This window comes from Paroedura picta, chromosome 2 (assembly GCF_049243985.1).
Source record: "Paroedura picta isolate Pp20150507F chromosome 2, Ppicta_v3.0, whole genome shotgun sequence".
Lineage (NCBI taxonomy): Eukaryota > Metazoa > Chordata > Lepidosauria > Squamata > Gekkonidae > Paroedura > Paroedura picta.
Window position 1 is genome coordinate 69396392 of NC_135370.1, and position 26620 is coordinate 69423011.

At 43.2% G+C, this 26620-nt stretch overlaps 1 protein-coding gene across 2 annotated transcripts in view; it reads left to right on the forward strand.

The window, feature by feature from the left end:
* The window catches only part of GYPC (glycophorin C (Gerbich blood group)), a 44459-nt gene that overhangs the window by 7033 nt on the left and 10806 nt on the right, over nucleotides 1-26620 (forward strand). Inside the window, exon 2 of one of the 2 annotated variants that reach the window (XM_077320574.1) lies at nucleotides 3325-3464. The exons of the other annotated variant lie outside the window; for it this stretch is intronic. Coding sequence (XP_077176689.1) covers nucleotides 3443-3464 — 22 coding nt within the window. The 5' untranslated portion in view covers nucleotides 3325-3442. The remainder of the gene's footprint in view (nucleotides 1-3324; nucleotides 3465-26620) is intronic. 2 annotated transcript variants of the gene reach the window in all.

The following is a 26620-nucleotide window of genomic DNA, read 5'->3' on the forward strand; positions in this document are numbered from 1 at the left end:
ACTCATTCCAGCACCTCCATAAAGGGAATTATTAGGACAGAATAAAGAAGTTATTTTGATGGACTGGTACAAGACAACAGGTACTGGAATATTATTGCTGGAATATTATTATAGAAAATTTACCAGGATATCTGTATAAACAGTTGGGACTGAAGAATTTATCTTTTCCTGTGGTATATAAATTAGTTCTTATTCCTCAGTTTCCTGCTCTCACTTAGGGAATACAGGTATATGTTGTCTTGGGTCAGCAGCGGGCAAGTCATGAGTCGGGCTATGCCTGGGACAGACCTGACTAACCTACAACATTGAGCAGAACCAGGAATTTGCCCTGCCACCAGATTACTGGTAAGGCAGGGCTAGTTCCCAGTGTGGAAACGGTCTTGGTGACATGGGTGAAGCACAATACATCCTAAGCAGAATTACATGCTTCTGATCCCATTGGTTTTAAAAGAGTGTAACTCTGGTTAAGTAGCATTGGACCATATACATTTTTTGTCAAAATCTAGGCTAAAATTCAACTGAAGCTGACTAACTTCCATGTGGCCCATCTGCTGGAAAGGAATCATAGTGTGTGCATGTGTGTGATTAATATATTTGTACTGGCTTCCATTTGGTGGTACAAAATAACTGAAGCAGCTTTGTGGGGTGATTTATTTGGGACCAATAGCATGACCCTGGTGCAGGAGGAACAGAAATCCATATTAATGAAGTTATCTCCAAGATATCACCATAATACCTGTTGTTCAATTCACCCCCAGTCGAGATTGCATCTCTGAAACATCGACCACCTGCTTGCTGCACGTGGCCATTCTGAACCACCAGCCTGCTTTGATTAATCTATAGAGGAGGCCAGGCTTTTGCAGCCTTTTTTCTCCAACATATCTTTCGCCACAGGGATCTCTCTGAATCAAACAGAAAAATTCTGCCAAAAATTGCTGTCAGCTCAATCTTTTTTTAGGTGCAGCATTATCACTGCAAAGTGATTTTTGCCTTCTTTTCTCTTATAGCATATTAAAAAACACCCATATTTTACAAGAACCTAATGTTTCTGTCCCAATAAGCCCTGAGGTGGCACTAAGCTTTTTATCAGCAACTTGCACTTCAAGAGTTTCTATTAAACTTTGGGTTGCCCTGGAACTGATAAAGGCTACCATATTTCAGGATTCTAATGGCAAGCTTCATGTTTAAAGTCACTATATTGATGAGTTCAAGATGCAGTAAGGTTGGGCTCCTATCAAAGAACAAAATGAGGAAAAGACCATAATTTACCTCTTCACTCCTTGTACTAAAATGTAACTTATTCCTGTGAGGCTTCTGATTTGGTTGTAAGCTGTTGTTGTTTTCAACCATGTCACTGTTTTTAGTTTGTAGGACTTTAATAGGAAGGCTTTAGATATATTATTTTATTCAGGAGAACTGATTTTGGCCTTTTGGAGATTTTTTGTGATTCTCCAGCCCCCACCCAGAAGTTGAAACACTAATCATGACACATGAGATTGTATGGGTGGAATTCTGTGGGAAGGGGCATATTAGTCATTTGTACTGGGCCTAAACAAATGACTCCTTCGCAAACAGGAACCTCCTATACTGCTGTGAAATTTTGTTTTAGGTGGAATTCAACTGCAAATCTAACATATCTTACCAGTTATGTCTGTTGTGGTATGATTGCTAGACCCATACACCCATCCAATGCTGTGACAGACAGATAACATGTAGGGCGCACACAGTTTGACTAACAGTCTACATTATTATTTTTTCTAAATGTGGAGCACTAAGCAGAGCTATAAGGATTTTTTTTTTTGCTAGTCTTACCAGAATTCTGTTTGCTTTTCTCACGCTCTTCAGATGTTTGACCTGAACAAGACTGTGGCTTCAGTTATGGGAAATTGGCAATGTCTGAGAAAAAGCTAATAATGCTAGGAAAAGTTGAAGGCAGCAGGAAAAGAGGAACATCCAACGTTAGGTGGATTAACTCAATTGAAAATGCCAAAGCCCTCAGTTTGCAAGACCTGCGCAAGGCTGTTAATGATAAGACATTTAAGATGCCATTGTTTCATAGGGCAGCACTTGTGACAGCCTCTGCTCATGGCGATCATGTGTGCCACTTGGAGGTAGTCATGTGTTAGCAGGCATGTGCATGTATATTGTAGCAAGAGATACTAAGATAGATTCTGCATGAGGAATTTTCCCCAGGACAGTCTCTTGTTGCTCTCAGGTTTTCATGCTGCTTCCACATGACATCTGCAGCAAATCAGAGCACTCAAGTTTTACCCAGATTTGCTCCACGATGAAGGAAATCGCCAAATACCGATTAGCCACTTCTTGCCGGGCAGCGATCTGAGGAGCAAACAGGGGCAAGCCTGTGTGGAGGGAGAAACATGTGACAGTCACAGCAGCATTTTGCCCGCCCTCAGCCCCCACCCTCTTCTCCACTAAAAAAAATGGCACATTTTGCAATGCTGCAGGACCACAAAGATTTGTGCCCTATATTAAAATAAAATGTTCTACTCACTATACCCAGTAATTCTGGAATTGGGCATCCCAAACACATTCCTGTGTGTGTTCCCTGATAGTGGGGTATGAAAGGGTTTATGTGATGAAGCAGCCCTCTCCCAATCAGCCTGGCATCAGTGCTCTTTGTTTTAAAACCTTATTGTGAACAGTCACTCATCAGGGTCCAGTATTATAGCCAGCCTATCACAAATCTACCCAAACATAAACAGAGACCATTACACTAAGAATCCCAAAAAGAGGAGGGAATGTTTTATTGTTGTGGTGTGATCCCGTGGCAACACAGAAGTGCTAGTTAAAAAAAACATTAGGGTGTTTTGGCATTTCTCAATAGCAATGAATGAATTTCAGGGCTCAAGGGGAAGGAAGTTTAAAAGCCCAAAACAACCATTGTGATGGGATTGATGGCTTGCAGTGATTGACAAGGTGAGGAGTGGGTAGAGAAGTTTGGGTTGTTTTCCCTTACCATCTTGTTGGGAGGCCAAAAGCTACAATGAGGCAGTAGGAAAACATGGGAGGGTTCTCCCTTCAAGAAGCTTGCAGACACAGAACTTACAACCGCATGTTTGCAAGCAGGATGTAGGAGTTTTATGCTTCTGTGCAGAATCGGTCTGATACGCTTTATGTCCAGTTGCTTTTAAAAACAACTCAGTGTTTAAACTTCAATGGATGCATATTTGCCTCCTGATAAATGCAAGTAGGTGATCTTTACTTCTATGATGGGAAGAAGTTCTAGGGGTTGATGCCTGAATCAGTTCCCTTTGGAGGAGAGAACAATAGTAACTTATGGTATTTTGCTTTATTTACAAATAGTTCACTGGGTGGGACCAAACAAGCATTCCTGTGGGCAACAGATCCTCTTACAACACAGAAGAACTGGGTCAGATAAGTGGTCCATTTAATCCAGCATCCTGTTTCACACAGACTGATTATGCACGAGAGGGAAAATCCAGGTTGGTGCTCGCATGGCAGTGAGACTAATTCCTTCTGACATCCAGGAATGCAATGTGTACTAGCAGACCCTTCCCCCAGAGGGGGCCGCTGCTGCCCTACCTTCCATTCCAACTTGCAGCTTGGCCAACGGCCCTGTATCCAGCCAGCCTGCCTAACATGCGGCGATCAATCTGGTCCTCGTGCTGCTGGCTGGGCTGACGGCGGCACAGCAGGTCAGGACCACTGCAGCCACTGGCAGCCAGGTCAATCTGCAGTTGAGGCAGGGCACTGTGGGAGTGTCCTCCTTGGAGTCCAGGCAGCGTCTGACCATGAGGCTGGCTGAGTTCCTTCGGCCGGCTTCTGGAATCACTGAGTGTGCCTGGATTGGCCTGTGCAGGTGGAAGCGTAGGCCAGACACCTGGACGTGTCCTGGACAGCACTCTACCTAAAGGGTTTTTTAGAGTAACCAATGGTTAGGATAAGGTTTTCCATTTTTAAAGAAAAGGCATTTACTATAATGACCATGAAACTGTGAAATGGCTTTGCTTTTTTGTAACCAGTGTGACAATGTTTTTTCTTTCATAGGATTGCCATAGGGCATAAGATTGCAAGGAGTTAGGCATAAGATTGCAAGGGTGCCATCAACATGACATCACTTTTTATCTAGCCTGGAAAAGTTGTCATTACATTGGAGTGATGTTCTAGCATTCACCAAAAGACATTATGATATCATCAGGTCATGCCAAAAGTAATACCATAACATTGCCATCACACCAACTGTCCCTCATCTCCCCTCCCTCCCAGCCCAGCAAGAAGTGACAGGATGAGAAGGGCTGGAGCCCTAGTTCCAGAAGGCATTTTGCTGTTGAATCTCTTAGTATTATAAATGGCTACCCCTGTTTCTTCTGCTTTTATTGGCACCATGATAAACTCACTGTAGTACTTTCCATGAGGAAAGTACCAACCCCTGCTAAATGCTAGCATTGATAACTGTGACCTGCACTCCAGTCGTATGCATAGTTATTGCAGCAATTACAGTTATTGACTTTAATGGATTTAGATGTGAGGAACTGTACATAGTATCATGTTACAATCCTAAATACATCTATTTAGAATTCATTCCCATTGTATTCAGTGGCGCTTACTCCCTAGAAAGTCTGCCTAGAACTCTAACTTTTAAATAATGACATGGGCTTACATGTATGAATCAAATAGCAATGAGTGGTAAAATAGATTGTAGCATTTCAGACTTCAGGTAGAACCTGCTAGGTCTGAAAGTTCCATTATACAAAAACCTGGCTGAGACTTAACTTGGCCGAACCTTGCTGTGGCAGAGAGCTTGCTGGGAGGAAGAGGCAACCACCCAGAGGCCCTCCAGTGTGCGCGCTGCCAGAATGCAGCGCACTCTGTGTCAAGGGCAGGGAGGGACCCGTGGCCGCTATTTAAGTCACCATGTGCATGGGTCTTGCCCTGTTCGCCAGGAACACCGTGGGAGGTGCTTCCCTCCCAACTATCCTATGTTGTTGTAGACAGCATTTTTGATGGTTTCTAGGTGGATGTATTGTCAATAATTGTCACAGATGTGAGTGTGCATGGGATGGAGCTTGTTGGCAGGGAGTCCGGTGTGCGATCAGACTCCCTGGGGTTCGGGGCCTCTCTACGAGGTGGCATGTATACGAGAAAGAAATGCCGCTCAGCTTGAAGGGCTTCTTAAAAGAGAACTTCTTCTTCTTGGGGGTCTCTTTGGTGACTCCTGAGGTGGCAGCCGCTGCCTCCGGCTTGACATCCGCCCCTTCGGCCATGGGGGCCGGCTCAATGGCATCCCCGCTGCCTGACTCCACCTTGGGCTCCTCCTTAACTGGTTCCGCAGACTTGAGGGGAGCTGCCTCTCCATCAGCTTTGGGCGAAACGTCCCCATTCACTTTCACGTGGCCGTTCTCCTGACCATTGGCTTACCCAGCTGAGAGGCCAGGGGCTTGTTTGCCAGGTGGCCTGGGGGAAGTCAAATCAGATTGGCGTCTGGTGGCCCCCCTGCATAGGTCACTTATCTTAGTGGCGGACTTCAGTAGACAAGGGGATCTGCACTCCTGGCTGGGAATGTGTGGGTCCTCAGGGCGCCTCTGGACTCTGTGGGATGTTGGTACAGTCTGCTGACTGCTAGTTCAGGCTCCCTCTCCCATGTTGTGCCAACCCTCCTGCGGGGAGGTAATAAAGGTCTTGTTTTCCCAACATTGGTGTCGCGTCTTATTCCAGCACATAATTCCCTCCTGCAAGTCAAAAGCTGTTTGGGCACACAGTGAATTGGGACAGCAAGGAGAAATGTTTTTTTGCTCTTCTCTTTTTACTTGCCATACCACTATTCTCATTGCAAGGAGTTTTTAACATCAGAAGTACTATTGTCCACTTGCAGTCTCAAGTCCATTTTGTTATGTCAGGCACCTGCACCTGTTTGGCCATTCCCTAGAAGTATCTGGCTGGTCACAATTGAAGGGGAATTAGATGGACGGCTTGATCAAGTGAAGAGCTGGTTTTCTATAGATTGTTTTTCACTCCCCAAAGGAGTCCCAAAGTGGCTCTCTTCCTCTCCTCACAACTTCCTCAACACTTCCTCTCCTCACAACTAAACCTGGTAAAGTAGGTAGAACTGTGGAAGAACAGGGAATCAAACCAGGTTCTCCAGATTAGCATCCATCACACTTAACCACTACACCACACTGGCTCTTTTTATTTTCTTACACATTACAAGAATCAATCGGCATGTGGATGGTCAGGTTAGGGGCAGTTCTTGTGTCCTTTCCCTTGGGTAGCTGCAACTGTCACGTGACTGCTTAGAAGTCTGCATCCCTTATTGCAGATTCCTTCTCTCAAAGACCACTTCTGTATGTGAGCTTCTCCTGTGTTTCCTCTTACCCACCTCCAAACAATGCCAATAGCCTTTATGACTGCTCTCTTGCTGGTAGCCCCCGTGCAAATTGGGAATTGCTGAGGATAATTATCTCGGTGTTTTTCGTAACTGCTTGTTCTTTTTCCAAAGGCTGCTCAGCCAGTCTCCTGTCTTCTTTCGACATTTATAAACTGATATGCCAGTAAAGTTATCATTAAGAATCTCAGGGGTGCTCCCAAAAGCTTTGCTGTCCACAACAGGACCTAGCCATTACATTCAACAGGAATATAGCCTGCAGGAAAAAGAGAGGGGAGGGAACTCTTAAAATACTCAGAATCTACCAGGGTTTTGTTGAGCCAGCTCTCCACTGACACAAGCCCTCCCTGGCTATAGTTTCTTCTGCCTATCTCTGCAGATTACTGTTACTCACACTAAATGGAATTAAAAAAAAAATCCTCTCCTTTTCTCCCAGGGTATTCTAGATGCAATGTCAGCAGGAAGGAAGGAAGGAAGGGAAGTTACAGCCACAGTGAAGGAAGGCACAAATCTTTCCTTTTCAACTTATAGCCTGGAGTGTTTTGTTTTTCTGTGCAAAAGCTGCTTCCTTTCTCAAAGTACCCTTGCCCAAGACTCTCGGTGTCCCCAACTCCAGTGTATGCAGGTGCCAGATATGAAGAATCCCCCCTCCTACTTCCATTCTTGGGCATTTAGAAAAAAACCCTCCAGTCCTTGCAAGACCAAGTTTTTATCAATCTCCTTTTAATTTTCAAAGCGGCCTCTGTGGATTTTTTGCTTGCTGAATTGCAAATGAAGGCTGGGGCTTAGTCGCTTGCTCTTTGCTTCATGCTCTGTGGATTTTAAATCAGGAGGCAGGGAGGGGGATTGCCACTAGGGATTGCCACTAGGGATTTGGCAACTAGACACATGGCCATGGCATCTCTGTGCTGCACAGAGAATTTCTGCTTGCTGGAGGGACCCTGAGGCAGTGGGTTTAATTTTTGAAGCCTGCAACCACCGTTGCAGCCACAGGAGCAGAGCACAGAAAAGACGAGACACAAAGCTTTCCTCTGAGGATAGGTTGCTTCACCTCTTTTTACACACCAGTTTCCTTCCTGCTTTGCACTTAGCTCAGCACTCACCCATAGTTCCTCCATGTAACAAAATAAGGTGGCAAATTGCCACTTAGAGTTCTATATCTATCCTTCTCCACCGTCCTTTCTCTCTCCCAAGGCCTCCACACTGGTTTTGCATTCTGCACTGAAGCCATTTGCAGCCTTCATGATTTTTTACACACCAGCCTAGCCTCAAATTCTCTCAGCCACATTCTTAGAACCTCTGTAAGCAGTCTGTTCTTTGAAAACTCCTCTGTTGCCATCTCTCTCTGTTTCTCACAATGAGCACAGATCTCAACCTAGATCTCCCTAGAGATAGTCCAGAATTCTAGCCCACAATGACCAGACTGGCAGTTAATCTCATTTTTATCAGCTCTGATGGGACTCAGGGTTATTATCTCCTGCTGTGTGCATTATGTTGGTTTCAGTGAGTGGCTTAGCATCACCTAGTGGACTTCCATAGTGATCTGAACCTGGTTTCCCAGCCACTACTCTGAAATTCTGACCACTACACCATCCTGGATTTCATAAGGTAGCTGCTGGAGAATAGGAGAAAGCAGCCAGGCCTAGGTGAGTTAGGTGATATCATGTTGCCCAGTGGTGGCTGCTAGCCCTTCCCCCTTCCCCATCCTTTTATTGGCATGTTGTTGTTGCCTGAGGTGGGGGAAGGGAGCTTATGTCTTAAAGTTATAGGCTCTCCTTTTATCATTTTGGGCTTTCTTTTAACCTCTTAAGGTATTAATTCAGATTTTGTTTGCAAACTAGGGCCCATTTTGCACACAATAGATAATGCACTATCATTGCACGTAGATTTTCCTGTTCCGCACAGGAAAATCCAGCTGCCAAAGCACATTGAAAGTGCATTATCCTATGTGTGTAAAATGGGACTAGGTTATTTTTCAGGTTTGTAGAAAGATCTGCCTTGACCATTCAAGGTTTCAATCACCTGATCTAAGTATCCTCAGATTTAGCTGACTTTGCTATATAGTATGATCATGGGTTGTGTTCTGATGGGCTGGTATTTCTATCAGGCACGTTTTTGCTGATCTTTTCCCTCCCCATCCTATACTAAAAGTAAAGCAAAGTTATGGACATCATACACTTAACGGCGGGGGGAGGGACAGATTTAGCCTATTTGGTTTTATGTCTAAAACTTGGAAGAAATATCATTTGGATTATTTATCATTTGATGGCTGATGAAGAGAATATCTTTGACTTGATTTTTTAATTATAATACACATCTGTTTATTTTTATACCTCAGATTTCTCCCCAGTGAGCACAAAAAGTAGCTTATACTACTGTTCCCCCCTCACAAAACTCTAGAGAGGTATGTTAAGTTGAGAAGAGGGTTACCATAAGTCTACTTCAGGAGTGCAAGCTCATGGCAGCCCAACCCTCCCACTGCCCTCATGTCTGGGCTGGTGGGAGAAATGTGTTGGGTGTATCAAGCTGATGTCAAGTATTACTGTAGAGAGTGTATGCCACTTTTCTCCACAGTGTAAACCCAAAGTAGCTTAGACCGTTCTTTTCCATTTTACCTTCACAACAACCTAAGAGCAAGGTCACTCAGCAAGATGCTATGGCATAAGGGAAATTTGAACCTGGTTCTCCCAGATCCCAGTACAATACTCTAACCACTACACCTCATTGACTCTACTATGCCTCTAAGATTTGTATTGTTTTACACAAGCCCATAAAGTCCTTCAGCCTGCCTCTGACTAGTTGGTCAACGATTATTTTTTTTTAAATGTAATCTATTGCTAAACCACACAAGAGATTATATTTTTAGCAAGAGATTGCATTTTTTTTAAATATAATTGTTGACCAACTAGTCAGAGGCAGGCTGAAAGACTTCAGAGGCTCGTTAAACTCCTATGGCTCCCAACCAAGAATCAATGGAAACTGTGCCTCAGTGAAGGATCTAACAATGCCTGGCAAAATGCAAAATTATTATTCCCAAAATGCTCCTTAAGAAACCCACAAGAACCAGTATTGCCCTGGTTTGCATTTACAGTGTGTAGAGAAGCCTCCCAAGATTTACAGTGTAGATCAGCAGAGCCTGACTGACATCTGCAGTGGTCTCCAGCATAATCTCCAGTCTCCAGATCCAAGTCCAGGTGGCTATTGCATTGCAGCTCTATTACTTCATCCTTGTTTCCTCCCTGGTTTCTGGAATCCATCAGATTCTTTGCATAGGAGAATTCCTCTGCCTCCACACAACTCCTGAACAATTGGCTAATCCTTACATCCTGTTCATGGGGTGTGAGCCAAAGGTTAAGTCCCGCTAAACGGTTTTTCCTTGCTGCAAATAAATGGCAGCATCTGATTTTTGGTCCCAGGACTTGTGTTTGACCTAAGAAACAATAAGCAACTTGATAGAGTGCTTGTTAGAAGACCTTCTTGTCTGAGCAAACGTATGATAGATGAGGCTTTGGCAAGGGGACTAGCCAAAGAAGCTGATGCGTGAGGGTGGTTTAAATGAAACAGAGTCGCCCGAGGCAAAGGTCTTTCCCCTTCTTGAAAAGGCTTGTCTTTCCTGAAAAAAGAAAGGCTGTGTTTTCTGTCTTGTGTTGTTAACAGCATTTCCCAGGCAGGAAGAGAATCCTGTGTTAGGCTTGTAGCCTCCCCTCTACCCTGCCCCAGGCAGTAATTGAGCAGATGAAATTATGAATTCCATGTGTTCTCGCAACAGTATTGCTTTTCAGCCCCCTAAATCAATGAGGCGGCACACCAAGTGCTCTCTGCCCCGACTCCTCTTTTTCAAACGGGGCATAGAATGGTGCTGTGACTTACGCATTCTGACAGCTGCCTTGAGGTGACCAATCAGTGCATGCAGAGGTGAAACAGTAGCTTGCTTGTCTGAAGCACGACATGACTATTTTTGTCAGATGGGTAATTGTAGCTATCTCCAGGCGTCTGCAGCACATGTCCTGTAATTAAAGATCATGCTGGTTATTAATTCCACCACAGCTCTTCTACTTTCTCCTTGTGCTGCTGAAGGAACTTCACTTTCATATACCAAAAGAAAAAAGAAAAAAAGCAACGAGCACCCTGCCAAATTTTGGATTGGAGCAAAGAGGGAGAAGTGTATTAGTGTCGCAGTAGGTATGTGTGCATTTTTTGAGAAGCAACCACAAACCACAATCTCCTGACAAAAATTCTTAAATCTCTAATAAGAAACGGTGGTTAATGTACACTGGTTGACTTGCAGGAGGGCATTTTGAGCTCGAATAGAGCACAGCACAGGCTATAAATATGGCCATAGATTTATTACCTCCCCATGGGAGGCTTGGCGTAGCATGGGAGAGGGAGCTTGACTGCACCAGCAGACTGCATCAAAACCCATGGCTTCCCAAGGCACCCTGGGGATCCGCACCATTCCCAGCTGGGACAGCAGATCCCCTTGCCTACTGAAGTCTGCTCTACAGGAGGCAACCTATGTGGGGGGAGCCACCAGGTGCCCGGATGCTTTGGCTGCCCCCCAAGCCACCCTGGCCTCCCAGCTGGGTAAGCCATGCTCATTTACATGCCGCTTCGTATTGAGGCCCTGAACCCCAGGGAGTCTGATCACCCACCAGACTCCCTGCCAACAGGCTCCATCACATGTGAAAATGACAGCTGTGATGAAATATTAACCATGAAACATCTACCATGGACACAGCCTAGAGGCTGTTTACACATCAAACAGGGTGGGAGGGAGGGAAGTTGCTCCGTAGTGAGCAGGGCAAAGAGGCCCACATGCGTGTTGCCTTTATAGGCGTTGTGGGTCCCACCTGCCTCTTTATGCTGTGCGTGCTGTGCAAGTGCACAGTTGATTCTATGCCATGCATTGTTGTGACACCGGCTACAAAACTCTGCCTTTCTAGGAATTTCCTAAGCTACAGCTAGCAACCATAAGCCCAGGCCCCAGCTACCCAGAGTTGTGGAGGCATCCACTATGTGCTCGCTGATAGGGGAAGAACAGGCAAATCAAGTTGGGGGAAATGGAAGGAGAAGGGAACCGAAAAGGGGGGTCAAAAGCTTTCAATAGTCCTCCTGTTTTTCTTCACTGCCCACCCCCACTCCCGAATTGGAGTATATTAAATAAATTCATATGCATTTGGAGGAGATTTGTGAATCTTACCCAAAGGGATCTGAATCATATTTGGATTGTAATACTCTTATTTTTTATTATTGCATAGCATTTTCTGTATTTGGGTATGGGAAGCACAACTTCATATCCTTATTTAGGCATGAAGTTCTTTTGGTAAGCCACTAACACTAAGCCTAAATTCACTCACATGGCTTATATTGAGTTGAAAGTGAAGTCAATAGGATTACCAACCTTCAGCAGGGGACTGGATATGTCTCCCAATTACAATTGATCTTCTGATCACAGAAATCTGTTTCCTAGAGAAAACAAGTGTTTTACAAGGTGGATTCTATGCCATTACACCCTTCTGAGGACCTTCCTCTCCACAAACTCCCTATCCCCAAATCTACAGAAATGTAATTGTAGTGATAAAAGTTATAATTTAAGAGACATTCTTTATGCTTAACAGTGTTCAATGGTGTACCTGGAGCAGCTGGGCAGGAGTAGGAGATGCAGGGAGGAACCCATAGCCACCTGGGATAAATGCTTGCCCCACCCACCTGTGCCCTGTGCCTGCCCAGTTGTCCAATGCCTTCCTCATGGGCAGGGATGGTGGGGCCAACCACCTCGGACTGGGAGTCCCCCTGTCAATCTGGAGTGAAGGCTAAAGTACACCATGCCCTACCTCAAGTCCACCCATGCCCCATCCACCCAGTTGGCCAAAATCCTGTTGCCTTTCCCATGTGTAGTAGTAGAGAGGCCAGCTCATCAGTATAGAGGAAAAGTTGTGGGGGTTTGCCCGGGTGGCCATTGGGTGGCATGGTATTCTAACTGCTGTACCTCTCTAGCTTTCAGTCACAAGCAATCAAGTTAAACAAATATAACAGTTCAAATAGTAGGTGTGGTAACAAGAGTCTCTATTTGTCAATGAGAAAGAAACCTTACAGGCTTTGATTCCTAGAAATGTAATGTCATCTAAAATGCCTGGTAGTGCATAATCTAAAACAGGGGTAGTCAACCTGTGGTCCTCCAGATGTCCATGGACTACAATTCCCATGAGCCCCTGTCAGATTTTTCTGGCAGGGGCTCATGGGAATTGTAGTCCATGGACATCTGGAGGACCCCTGATCTAAAATAATGTTATGAGACTGGGCAGGAAAATAATGTGGGTAAACAGCACCATGGAATTAGTAGCTCTTAACAAGCAAAGACTTAGCAGAAGATTACATTAGAAACCCAACAGTAATACCTTTCCAGTATGGCTTCTTCCCTACTGTGTGCTGCTGTGGCAGCAATATGTTCTATTGAATGCTAACAAAATGCATATCACTCAATGCATATGCCTCAGTATGAGCTTTTAATCCTACCAAAGGGATTACTGCAAACGTTCTCATGCAATGCAACTTTTAAAGACAGAAAATGGCAATCCAGATGTACTTAGGTAGGCACAACCAATGTTCCTGAGAAAATTAAGTCTAGTTGTGTTTTTCAGTTGGTGGTTTGTTGTTGAAGCACAAACTGATACACCAGGTTGCAAACTTAACCAGTTCGTCATTTAACCCCCTGCTTTCTGTTTCGTGCGAAAAGCAGCAGGGAGCAGAAAACAAGGGGTGAGATGGCTCCAAGCACAAAACTTTCAATGCACATGTGATATAAAATCCTTATGCTGCTTCTCAACAAACACAAGACCTTTTTAATAGATAGCCAAAGTTTTGCTGTCCTTTGAAACAAAGGCATGCCTCACTCTAGCCCTGGAATAATCCTTTTGATGGATGTTTGCAGAAAGAGCAGTTGACCTCAACGTATTCTATATAAATCCTCAAAGGGTATATATCCTCAAAGCCCCATTCTCTTTTCAACAAAATCTGGTCTGCAGCCAAAAGACAGGTCTTTTGAGCAAAGAACCAATGGGCGGGAGAATCCAGAGTTGTTGTCACTCTGAACACACTTTCCAACACAATTCTCCTTCTCTCTGTTTCCTATCCACTTTGACTAGTGTTTGCCAGCATTAGGACAGAAGATTATTGTATCCTTTTCTCTGGCTTTTGATCCCTTGATATTTTTATGCAAGATCAGAGACTCTTCCATACCCAGTCTTCTTTCCAATTAGAAAACTGGAGATTAAAACACTGCACACAGGTGTACCTGCCCAACTTTATAAATACATACTGCAGTTTTGCTTAAGTAGATATTGGTCTTTCTTGTAACAAATATTTGGGGGGAATGGGGAGCACCTCCAGTTGTCTTTTGGGCCTGGTATGGAGATACTACCTTACTACTGGCTTCTTGGAGGAAGATGCTTTCAAAGGCCAAGGAAGTAATACAAATGCAAAAACACTTCCAGGGTGGCATGCATTTCAGGACAGATATAAAATCCCCAGTATTATAGGGCCCTATTTTCAAACTATGAATCATCACCTAAGAGTGAAAGAATGGTTGCCCGATATTTCTAAGCATTCTAGTGTTACCAAGTAGTAAATCTTGAAATGTGTGGAGCACTTCCCCAGGACTAGTCTAATATTTATTTATTATTTAGTTATTTGTTTGTTTGTTTAATCGATACTTCCATTTATTGACTGCCACTCCCTGACCCTGCCGGATCATGGTGGTTTACAATAACATTTAAAACCCACATAAAATACATAACAATACCATAAAATCATACAAGAGGCAAAAAACAACCTGTGAACCACCCCTTTCCCGCCACTCATACCATATAGTAACAGCCACCACCATGCCCATACCCGGGGGGGAGGGGCACCTTCTGGCAATGTTCAGCCTATGGGGGCCTGTACCAGGAGAGACCCGATCTTCCTAGCTTGGTCTCAACCAAATGACTAGTGGAAGAGCCCTATCTTGCAGGCCCTGCAGAACCGCGATAGCTCTGTCAGGGCCCTCAGCTTTTCCAGGAGCTCATTCCACCAGGTTGGGGTTAGAACCGAAAAGGCCGTGGTACTGGTCAAGACCAGGTGTACCTCCCAGGGGCCGGGGACAATGAAATGATTCAAACTTGCAGAACTCTGTGGGGGGCATAAGGAGACAAGCAGTCCCTCAGATAAGTGGGCCCCAGGTTGCAGATGGTCTTAAAGGCAAGAGCCAAAACTTTAAACATGATCTGGAAATATATGCTCTACAGACAACACAAAGAAGTAATAGACACTTCCACTGTTGACTGGAGACAAATTCCTTGGCACATGACAGTCTTTCCATTTTGAAGATTCTAGTCATATCAAGACTAGAGCAGCTTCTTCCATCATATCACTTACAATGTGAATATAGCAAACTCGAAATCTTGCTAAATTATTCATAAAGCATTTTGCTGCCACAATCATTCATTCTCACTCAGAACTGGAAGACTCTTATTTATGCAGATACATCTCAGAATGTTATCTGAACTAAGCTGGTTTTATGGTTGCTTGGATGATTCTCAGCTGCTGAAGTTTACGGATGTTGACAAGAGGTAGGGTTGCCAGGCTTCTATAGGAGTCCCCCGCTTTCTGGATGCAGTTCATCTCCCAACTCCCAAAACCTTCCCAAACCAGAATAACACTGCAATGTGCCAACATCACTTGGAAATGGCATTGGTACATCTGTGTCATCAAAAGGGAGGGTGGCACTCTGTTTTTTGGGCAAAACTCTATGATTAGAAGCTAATTCTATCATACGATTTTGTTCAAAAGCCCCTCAATGTCACTTCTGGGTGACATTAATATATTGTGATATTCCTCCTCACTCTTAGAAAGTGCCCCCCCATTGGTAGCACTGATGAATATGGCAACCCTAACAAGAGGGCTACCAATCTCAACTCTAGTCCTTCTTGAATTATACTGCTGAGTCCATGGAGTGGTAGCTACTTTGAGGAAGGGTAAGATTCCAAGCCAATTGGTGAGGCCCCACAGAGTAGCAATCTGAACTTGGGCCTCGCCAATCCCATACTCTAACTGGTACACCACATAGGCTAACAGTTACGGCCCAGTATATAAATGCTGAGTTAGATGTTCCTTTATATGTGGTAAATGAATAGGCATAGCCCCTTTTCTCCTACCTGAGACCTGGTCTATGAATGCAGTAGAATGGATGTGGCTAGGGTTGCCAGTCCAAGGCTGGCATCTGGCAAGAGACACTATTTGGGGATTTCCCTTGCCAGTCATTAAAGATATGATGATGTTATTTCTGTCATGATTGGGCAATGGTGTCATTATGTCACTAGAAATGCTCTAGCATTCACCCTGAACTCCATGATTTAACTATAGACTTTTAGGTGAATGCTGGAATGTTGCCTGACATGATTTTCGCTCTGTGCATATTGTACTTGAAATTACATGATAGGATTAGGATGACACCAGTCTCCCCTATTCCCCTCTGCCTTTTCTCTCTTGCCAGAAACCTAGCTGAGAGGTGGTAGGAAGGGTTGGGATTGTCGACGTCCTATATCAAAGCAGGAGATATAGAAAGCCTAAATATGGCAGAATCATGATGAGGTGGTAAAAAGATGAAAGTATGGTTGTCTCAGTTCTTTTGGTAAGCAACTCAGTTCTTTTGGTAAGTCTCACACTAGGGAGAAGGATTCTAGCTTAATATGCTTTACTCACAGATAAATACCAATGAGGGGGGGGGGAAGGAAAATGCAATCTGTTATCTGCAGTCTGAAGTGGTACAGTCCATCGGACTATGTCAGCAATCTGCCACTTCATTATCACCTTGTTCTACTACTTGTACAGATCAGAACCACATTCTTGAATCCAGCCTTGAAGGAAATAAGGATGGTATAGGCAGGGAGCTCCAATTATGAAGACCTGCAAGCCAGAGCAGGACTACCATTATTCATGCTTACCCGTGTGTCTGTGTGTGTGTGTGTGAGAGAGAGAGAGAGAGAGAGAGAGAGAGAGAGAGAGAGAGAGAGAGAGAGAGAGAGAGAGAGAGATCCGGGTGTTTTGCCTCACAGCATCAGATCTGTTCATTCCACCCTCATTGCTTGCCACCCACCTATCTGGCTAGCCTTGTTTCCTCCATCATAAATACCAAATCATAGCCACCCAGTATAAACAGGATCCACCTTTGCAACAAAATCATTTTAAGGTAGTTAACTACATTCATTTAACTGAAAATCACTTTGGACCAGATTTACAGAGTCTCTAGTTTGATATGGACCTATTCTGCTTTAGTATCTAAAGACAACATTTGGCAGTCTGTCAAATTCAAATGTTTACATTTCCCAGCAGAGCTTTATATGTCTCATTTTCCAGCACTATTTAATTGGTCAATCTTCCCTTATATCTAGGCAGGTCTTTTGTGAGGGTAATGTGACTCAATGGCCTTACCAAAACAACAAATACTTGGATGATAACAATAAAATGAACATATGTGACATTTAAATGTCACAAATGTTCATTTTATGATTGACACCATTCGTTATCATTCATTTTATGATTATCAGCAAATTGTAGATTGTCTTATACTTTGAAGCCCCATCTGTGGCACTTCTGAAATTTGATGTGTGTGGAATTTTTAAAAATTACCTTCCATTTTTTCCCTTAGACATAATTACTTGAAAGGTGATCTACTTTTGCCCTCTTTGTGCCAAATAATCTTTTATAAAATTTATTTTATTTATTTGATTTTTAGGCTGCCCCTCTCTAAGTGACCTTACGGCAGCTTACAAAAGTAGATAAAAACAGATTCAAAACTGTTAAAAACAACAAAATTTTATGTTAAAACTATTACAATATTTCCTATCATCTAATCCAGACCTTTTCCATTAGGGTTTCATGATGACCCTGGAAGGGTTTCCCAAATGGGTGGGAGTTAATTAATTTTTAGATATATTTTCAGAATTTGTTAAACATTTATCATGTGATATGACCATGTATGATCATGTCAACCCATTCGCTTCTCCCCAAATGGCCAATGATGGGCTGGGAAGGGGAGGGGCTCTGGGTGGGCATGTACACAGCTATACTTCTCAGCCATATTCTGCACAATCACACCACTTCTGGGGGGTTTTGAAGAATGTTTCAGGAGTTTCTCAATGGTAAAAAAGTTGAGAAAGGCTGATCAAACCACTCCATTCTGAAATTATGCCTTAACAGCCTAGGCATACATTTTATTTTGTTCTTCTGTGTGGCCTGGCTCCAGGTGCGGGCAAATAGTCTGGATGGGAACCATAGGTATGGTCTGGGCAGGGGCCCATATAGATGTTAGAGGTGCCATCCTGAGTCTCAACCATATACATGGTGCAGGAGCACCATTTTGCAGGCCCTTCGGAATGTTGAAAGTTCCATGAGGGCCCGTGTCTCTGCAATGAGACCAGGTACACCTCCTTAGGACTAGGGACACCAGAAGATTGGAATTAGCTGAGCAAAGAGCTCTTCAGGAGGTGTATATGGAGAGGCGGTCCCTCAGGTACATAGATCCCAGACCATGTAAGGCCTTTAAGGTTAAAACCAACACCTTAAACTCTTTCCAGAACTCAATTGATAGCCAATTCAGCTGCTGGAGAACAGGTTCTTGATGGAATCCTAGTGAGGACCCAGGCATCTGTATTCTGTACCAACTGTAATTTCCAGGTTAGGGATAAGAGAAGGCCCATGTAGAGTGAATTACAGAAGTCTTGGCTGGAGGTGACTGTTTCATGGATCACTGTGGCTAGGTGTCCTGGGGCTAGATAGAGTACTAGTAGATTTGCCTGGCATAGATGGAAAAATGCCTGGCAAGCTAACTTAGTCACCTGTGCCTCCATTGTCAAGAAGTCATCCAGAATCTCTCCCAGGTTCTTGACTGCCTGAAGCTGCACCCTATCAAGAATGGGAAGATGAACTGCTACATCTGGTCCTTTCCTGCCCAGCCATAGGATCTCCATCTTCAGGGGATTTAGCTTCACGCGGCCTTCGTTTGGCCCCTTACAGTCACTGAGTTTCATTAATACTGCAATGCGGTAAGTGACACAAGAGGACTTGGATGACACAAGAGAACTTGGATTATTCTTGGTTGATAGAATTTGCCATTATCCAGATAGTTCAAGGAACATGTTCATGGGTGACCCTAATTCTGAAAGCTCAGAGTGAACAATGGCATGTTCTATCACTGCTTAATGGAGTGATCTAATGCCTCTATAGCATTTGCTATCATCTGGATGCCTGGGGGTTATACACTGAATTTACTGTAGCCTATTTTATGCAGAAGGCTAACATGGCATGTTAATAAAGAGATTTTTTAGAAGTAAAATTGATCCAGTAAAAGTATCAAATTGTCTAATTTGGTTATCACTTCTGTATTTTGCAGTCATCAGGTTTAAGAGGAATACATATCGCATACAGAAGCAGCAGAACTATCCTTATATCTTTTTTTTCTCTTTTGGAAAGTTCCAGAACCACACAGTTGGTTTTCATATCATACAAAAAACATGGCAAACCCAAAATCCTTTGAATGCATGGACACTGGATTGGACATACCATCTGTGACCTCAGCACATATTAGCCAATGGTATCCAAAGACACAGTCACATCTACCAGGAAAATGTAATTGGGACATAGAACTGGTAGATTGAAAACAAACAAGACAATTCCTAAGATCGGGCAAATGCATTGTGGCAGGGCACAGTACGAAGATTGCCTAGCGTTCTAATAGTATTGGCCAAAAAAATGAGTTTGGACAGCATCCTCTCCTTTGCCCTCCATGCTGTAAAGTGTGGGAATTCCATGAATATGCTTCATGATATTTACTGAAAGTCTCCAAATGAGAAGTATCTTTGAAGTGCCAGATTGGTGTAGTGTTTAAGAGTGGCAGCCTTTAATCTGGAGAGCTGGGATTGATTCCCCACTTCTCCACATGCAGCCAGCTGGGTGACCTTGGGCTTTTCATAATCCTGTTAGAGCTGTTCTCATAGAACAGTTTTGTCAGTGCTCTCTAAGCCTCACATACCCACAGGGTGTCAGTTGTGGGGAGAGGAAGGGAAGCCAATTGTAAGCTGCTTTGAGACTCCTTCAGGCAGTGAAAAGTGGGGTATAAAAACCAACTCTTCTACATACAAGTTAGTCAGGCAAAATCTCACAGTGCATTCATGCGAAGAGCATGTGGGGACAGAGAGACAGGCATTGTTTATGTATTTGTTCACTTCATTTATGTACTGCCCTCCCTAGTGCCCACTTCTTTTCTCCCAGACTTACCCAAGAAGCATTAGGGCAATGAGGACCCCTTGCTGTTAAGGGTTCCTTGAGGAACTGTGGACTTGTAGGATGGCACAGAGCCTGCGGAGAAGCCTGGCCCGGACTTCATTCCCAAGAGGCTACTCCTATCCAGTTGCGAAGAGGAAGGAAATGGGAAATAGTTTTATTTAGGAAGGAAAGGGATGCAACTAGGTATAGAGAGAGAACTATCTAACTAGCTGCTCTACGGTAATTCTGTTCAGCTTCTCCGGAGGCAAGCAGGGAGTAAATGTGCTCAGCACAAAGTCTCTTGTTGAACCAATCAGGATGCTAGAGGAGAAAATGTGAAAATCATTAGGAAGGTACTATTCTATCTATGCTAAATATACACCTCCTCCAGTGCCCCCTGCAGGATATTTGGCTCAATTATGTTGAATATCCATGTCTATAATGAGTGGGATTTCTTTTTATTAGCTTGAAGAGAAATGCCTACGCAAATTCTCTATTTCCAACTATCATCTCAACCCTCGCTATGGGTTAGATCCTGTAGAGAATTTCTGTAAATGGAACTGGTCATTTTCTCCATTTTCCCTCTCCTGCTGCAGAGCTCCTGCTTGTGATGTTTCTGAGGCTCCTCTGTTTCACAATAGCAGCATTTGAGAAACTATTTTGTACTGCAGGTGAGGTGGGAAAGTTCTGTGCCAGGGATGGAAGTCTCTTCCATTAGCAGAATTTTTTTTTGGAAAATTGCAAACATCACAAACAGCATATTATTCACATATTGCTGGTGGGGGGGATGTCTGAATAAAGCATTCCTCCTTAGAAAGGAAATTTAAAACCAATGAATACAGAGTAACCCTGGCCCTCTTTATGTGTTTTACGGTATCAAAGACCACTAAAATGAAGTTGCTCAGTTTCATAAGTGCTCCCTGTTTGTTCTTCTTTTTCTTAACCAAATGAACAAGGAATTGCTATTGTTTTCCTGAGCACAGCCATTGGCTTTAGATAGTCTAAAACAAAAGAACATTTGTGCCCTGGAAACGGCACACAAAAATGTAAAAAGCCTGCTTGAATCAATAACCAATGGTACCACATGGGTAACGCTATGGTATTTCATAGGGAACACTGACTTCCTTTGATTTTTTTTAATGCATTAAGAAAACTAAGCCACTTGTTTTTTTTTGGGGGGGGGGAGGGGTTGAAGCAGTGATGACGCAGGCACCAAAAATAAACCAAGGTGGCTTCACAGTTGTCAAAAGTCAAAGCTGGGCTGCTCAGATTATCTGAAATTTATTAACATAATGATTCTAATTCATCAAATATGATACAGTGTAAGTATGATTTTTCCGTGGAAAGACCACTTTCAGGAAAAACTCTGGTCGGTTTTATTTCAATCTGATGCAATTAAACATTTGCATCTCAATGGAATCTGAAAGGCCATTAGTTGCTGAAAAAGAAAGGTGAGCCTGTGTACTTATCGGCATTTTTTAACCTTGACTTTTGAAGGCAATCCATTTACAGTTACCTAAATGATCGGTGTGGCTGAGCTTTTTTTTTTTTTTTCCAGACCCACCATTATTATCCTTGTAATAATTTAACATATAAATGGAAGCCAAATTGTCCAGACTGACAGATGAGAAACTGTTCCTTAATTTTCAAAGAGCAGCGTTGATGAGTTTCACTGTCTAAAAGAAGGCAGCAACGGGGTTTTCAGCAGAGAGCATGTCAGATTGATGAGTTCGCCCTGATGACCCCATCAGAAAAGTGGATGCTAACTCCAGTGGGTCATCAGAGTTAGCAGCTAGTATTTAAATAGATAATGGGTAAAACTTAACTCTCAAAAGACATATAGGTTTGGAAGCAGATTCTGAATATGTAAATACTTTTGATGTAAAAGTGCAGACAGCGTATTGAGGATGGATTACATCTAAATCTTTTTGGAACTAAAGTATCCAACCTGATGAAGTCAAGAAACAGATGAACATAGCCAGAATGTTACCCAGAGAAAACCTGTTACAAGACAGCTCCCAAAGAGAAAATAACAGAACACCACTAGTGGTCACATAAGTGTTCTCAACTCAAAACAGTTCAGCACATCAGCAGTGACTTCCAAGAGTGCATGCACTTGAAAGCTCACACCTTGAATAAATCTTTGTTGGTCTTAAAGGTGCTATTGGACTCTCATTTTGTTGTGTTACAACCCCTTAGATCAGTGGTTCTCAACCTTCCTAATGCCGCGACCCTTTAGTACAGTTCCTCATGTTGTGGTGACCCCCAACCATAAAATTATGCAAGTGTTCTTTCACAGAAATTAAACCAAAACTGATGGCAAAACAATGGCATGAAGATCCATTGTTCACGATTGTATATAAATTGATTCCCCCCCCCCCGGGGTTTCTCGGTTCAGCTCTGCCTCTTGTCCCACCATGCTGATCTCGCTCTTTTCCAGACAGACGAATGCTCTATCTCAGTCTACCCCACAAGGCTGTTGTATGGATGGGTCACACCAGCCAAACTGCTTGCCCTGCCGCAACCCCTGTGAAAGGGTCATCTGACCCCCAAAGGGGTCCCGATTCCCAGGTTGAGAACCACTGCCTTAAATAATGGTAGTTTCACAAGGACTGGGAAGCAAACCTTTTCTTGCACACAAACAGTCCTCCAATCTGTCTCCAAACAGTCTCCAAACTACTCCTCACCCTCAATAATACAATATCTAATTTGAACATGAGTTTACAATAAGCTCAGAGCCAACTTTGCTGCCACATACACCCAGACAACATAATCACTGGAACTAACAATATCAACACACCATCTCAGGCTTATTTGCAAGCTTATCTTCTAATATTGTATATGCCCTCACATGCCAACAATGTCCTTTGATTCCATACATAGGACAAACAGGTCAAACACTATGCCAAAGATTAAATGGACACCAAGAATCTGACATCAAGAATCACAAGACTGAGAAACCCGTAGGAGAAAACTTAGACCTTTCTGAACACTCAGTGTGTGCTGAGCTGAAAGTTATTATAACACTCAGAATAATGGAATCCCCAGGACTTCAGGGATATTGGTTTCTTATCTCAATACCTATGCTGACCACATTTAGCCCTTACACCTGTATTCTCACCTATCCTCCAGAAGTCCCATACGTCTTCTTTATTTTATTTCTTATTTGGAATTAGAATAATAGATTAGAATAGCAGATTGTAATGTAGACTAATAGATCCTCTTGTTGCGCAGAGTGGTAAAACAGCAGAAAGACTGTCTGAAGCTGTCTGCCCATGAGGCTGGGAGTTCAATCCCAGCAGCCAGCTCAAGGTTGACTCAGCCTTCCATCCTTCTGAGGTCGGTAAAATGAGTACCCAGCTTGCTGCTGGGGGGTAAACGGTAATGACTGGGGAAGGCACTGGCAAACCACCCCATGTTGAGTCTGCCATGGGGTGTCACCCCAAGGGTCAGACATGACCCGGTGCTTACACAGGGGATACCTTTACCTTTAATGTAGACTAATGAATAGGAGAATGCAGTGTAATTTAGAAATCATCCTAACAGCACTCAGTCTCAGTTTGAGAATTAAAGCCATACAATATGAGTGAATGATTTTCTAATGAATGTCAGACTCATATTTTTGTAAATAAATATTTTTAAATGTCTTTCTCGAACCCAACCTTTTTTTTAAATGTTCCATCTGTAATGATCTTCCTTTTTTGAAGCAGGAATAGGTACAATAAATGAGCCTCTTCAAAAGGATTCCTATGTATCCTGGAAAGGTATATGCAACAACCTATTTCGGTAGCATTACTGTGAATAATATACATGTCCCTTCCGGAGGCTGGATTACATTTTATAAGAGTAGGAAATGCTTTATAAATATCCTTGTCCCTATGAATTGTGACATGAGTAATTATTGTGAACAGAAATTACACGGATGCTCCATCAGCAAGGCATGCATCAAGTAAATATGATCTTCAAAAACCAATTAAGATAGAGGTTTTTTTGTGGGGAGGTAGAGCTTTTTGCCATACTCATAGTAAGGTATTATAAAACATGTTGTATACAAACTGGAAAAATGCCTCCTGTCTGACTATCCCACAGTACAATTCCTAAGTGGTAATGTGAGAAAACTATTGCACTAAAATAGAGAGTCAACTTAGAACTATTAATAAAATGACAAGCTTTTGCAAAGCATTTGTATATGCCACTCACACTTGGTGAATTATTGGCAATTTGAACCAAGAAGGAAGTCATTAATCGCTAGCCTTTCCATTTGCCCACTTCAGGTGGGCAATCCCCTGCTACTCCAGTCCTCCTACCTGCCATTGCATCTGAGCTGGTGGGAAAACTGGAGAGGGGGGAGAAATAGTGAAAGGTCTTGGGACACTTTAAAACATTATACATGCATGTTTTATTTTATATGTAGGAAGGGCCTATGATTAAGTGGTAGGACATACCTTTCTATACAATGCATTTGTTTTATCTGCCAGTTAAGGTTGCTGCCTTGGGAAATCCCTGGAGATTTGGGGGTGGAGGCTGGGGTTTGGGGTGGTGGGGCCTCTGTGGGGTATACTACCACAGTGTCCAATCACCAAAACAGCCATTACCTCCTGGGGCAGTGAGCTCTGTAATCTGGTGATCACTTGTAATTTCAGGAGATCTCCAGGCCTCAACAAGAGCTTGGCAACCCTACTACAAATGCAAAAGCCTCTGAGTTGGGATGGGGAAGCTGGAGTACTTAGTACTACAAGAAGGAATATATGTATTGGCCCTACCTGAAAACTGATGGAATGGGGAAAGTTAGTGGGCTATCATCATCCCTGGATTTATGCTATATTGGAATGAGAAGGAAAGCCATATTTGAGAGTGATGTCTATGTGAAAAAGGAGAGTACATTCAAAGTCCAAATCCTTTACAAATACCCTTGCTCCTGTGAGTCGTGACTTGAGAAATCATTCTTGAATGAATCCTTAGGAATGTTATTTCTTCCATGAGCTGAACTTAGTGCTTGCAGTATACTACTGTCAAGCTCAGAGTATGAACTGATGCTGGAGAAGCTGCTAGAGGAATGGGTAAAAACATTAGGATGAAGAACAAGAGCTTCTTTCAATATAACAGATGCAGAAAACCAGCAAGGAAGGCTGTTGAACCATTAAATTGAAAAAGTGTAAGCAGATTCCTGATAGGGAGATTAGGGATAAACTAAATAAATTCTTATTATCAGTCTTGCTTGTGGAAGATGTTGATCTTGCCCCTTGTCCAAATTCTTGAATGAAGATGTGGGAACAATTGAATCAGCTAATGGTATCCAAAAATGTTCAAGGCCTAATTAATTCATTAAAAATGAACAAACCACTGGATATGGATGGTATGTATCCAAAAATTTTAAAAGAATGAATACAGGACGTCCAAGGCCCATTGATTCCTGATACGGTTGCCACAGAGAAAATGAATTCTCTATTGCAGACACGGAAGGAAACAAGAGAGCAATAGGGAAATAACTCTTTCTCAATGTACTGATGCGTTAAATCCTATCAGACATTGAAAAAGAAAAAAAAAGCTTCTCTCAAATATGCTTTTCTTTGTGAAAAGCACTTTAACTTATTATTAGCTAACTTTTTATTAGGTTTTGTTTCCTTTCCTTTCAGCCTTTCATAAGTCGTTCAAACCAATTCCTTATCTCAGATCCTAAAAAGAACACTGTGGGGTTTTTTTTACCCCTCAACTCATATGCTTTTAAATTGCAAAATTATCTACTTCAGTGTTATTATAATCCTGTAGAGAATGCAATTGGGAATCCTGGAGATGTTCATTTTTTTTTAGGAAACTGCCACTCTACCAATACTGCACCTGCTTATGACTAGTGACCTACATAGATATCTTTCTCCACCGTTTCTGCTGCTGCAGCTTTTTGTAGTAAAGAAATGCCTAGTTCTGACCCAAGTATCACACCTGTGTCTGGGCTGTATCAGTACAGGCTACAGGTAGCCTGAATAAACTGCACAAAATATCCCCTGACTACAAAGAAATAGATGTGCCACATAGATTTTCTCCTGATAGTTTTCTGCGTGTCAGGAATTCTTTGGATATAGGACTATTCCATGTCTGTGGTCTGATGTGGTACAGCCCAGAAAGGTTTGTAATACCCATGGGAATTGGGTCATAATAACTGTTGTAGCTGAGGGAGGAGAAAAGAAATTCTCAGTACAACTAAAATGATCAGAAAGGCCAGGAAAGAAATGCCAGTGTAATCCCCCTTCATGTATATAATCCCCCTTCATGTATATAATCATGTATATAATCTTTAACACTGCTCCACGCGAGTGGTATAAATAAAAGGCTAAGGGTTCTGGGGGAGGCCTCGGTCCGGGATGGGGGGGGCAACGATTAGCCCCCTGCCCCCAGACTAACAAATGGGGGCCTAATCCACTTGCACAAAGCACCAGCCGATTGGGCCCTTCGCTTGTCCGACCTGCACCCCCCCCCCCCCCCAACCTGGCCTGCCTTCGGCTAGCAGCCGCCATTTTGCAGCTGTCCGCCAACAAGGCAGGTAGGCAGCTGCCCACACTAACCTCTGCCGCCGCTTCTCCGCCCCCCTTCTCGCCCGTGCTCGTTTCCCAGCCGCCCCCCATCACCAGTCACCTCTGCCACCACTTTCCCACCCACCCAGCCAGCCAGCCAGCCACCCTTCTCTTCCTTTTAACTTTGTTTTCATATCCCAGGAAAGATACATAACCACAGATGCATCCCATACCAATGTTGTCCAACAACGTGAAATGTACTGGCGGTGGTTGGGAATGAAATCAGAACCACAAAAGAAAATAAATAATGCAGATCTCGACTCATCCCCCGCCCCCATTCATTTTGTCTTCTTTTAGTATACACAGTGTGCCTTTTGCTTCATGGTCATTCTTTCCATCTATATACGAAAGGGCTGTGGTTCAAAGTGCAAAGAACTTACCCATG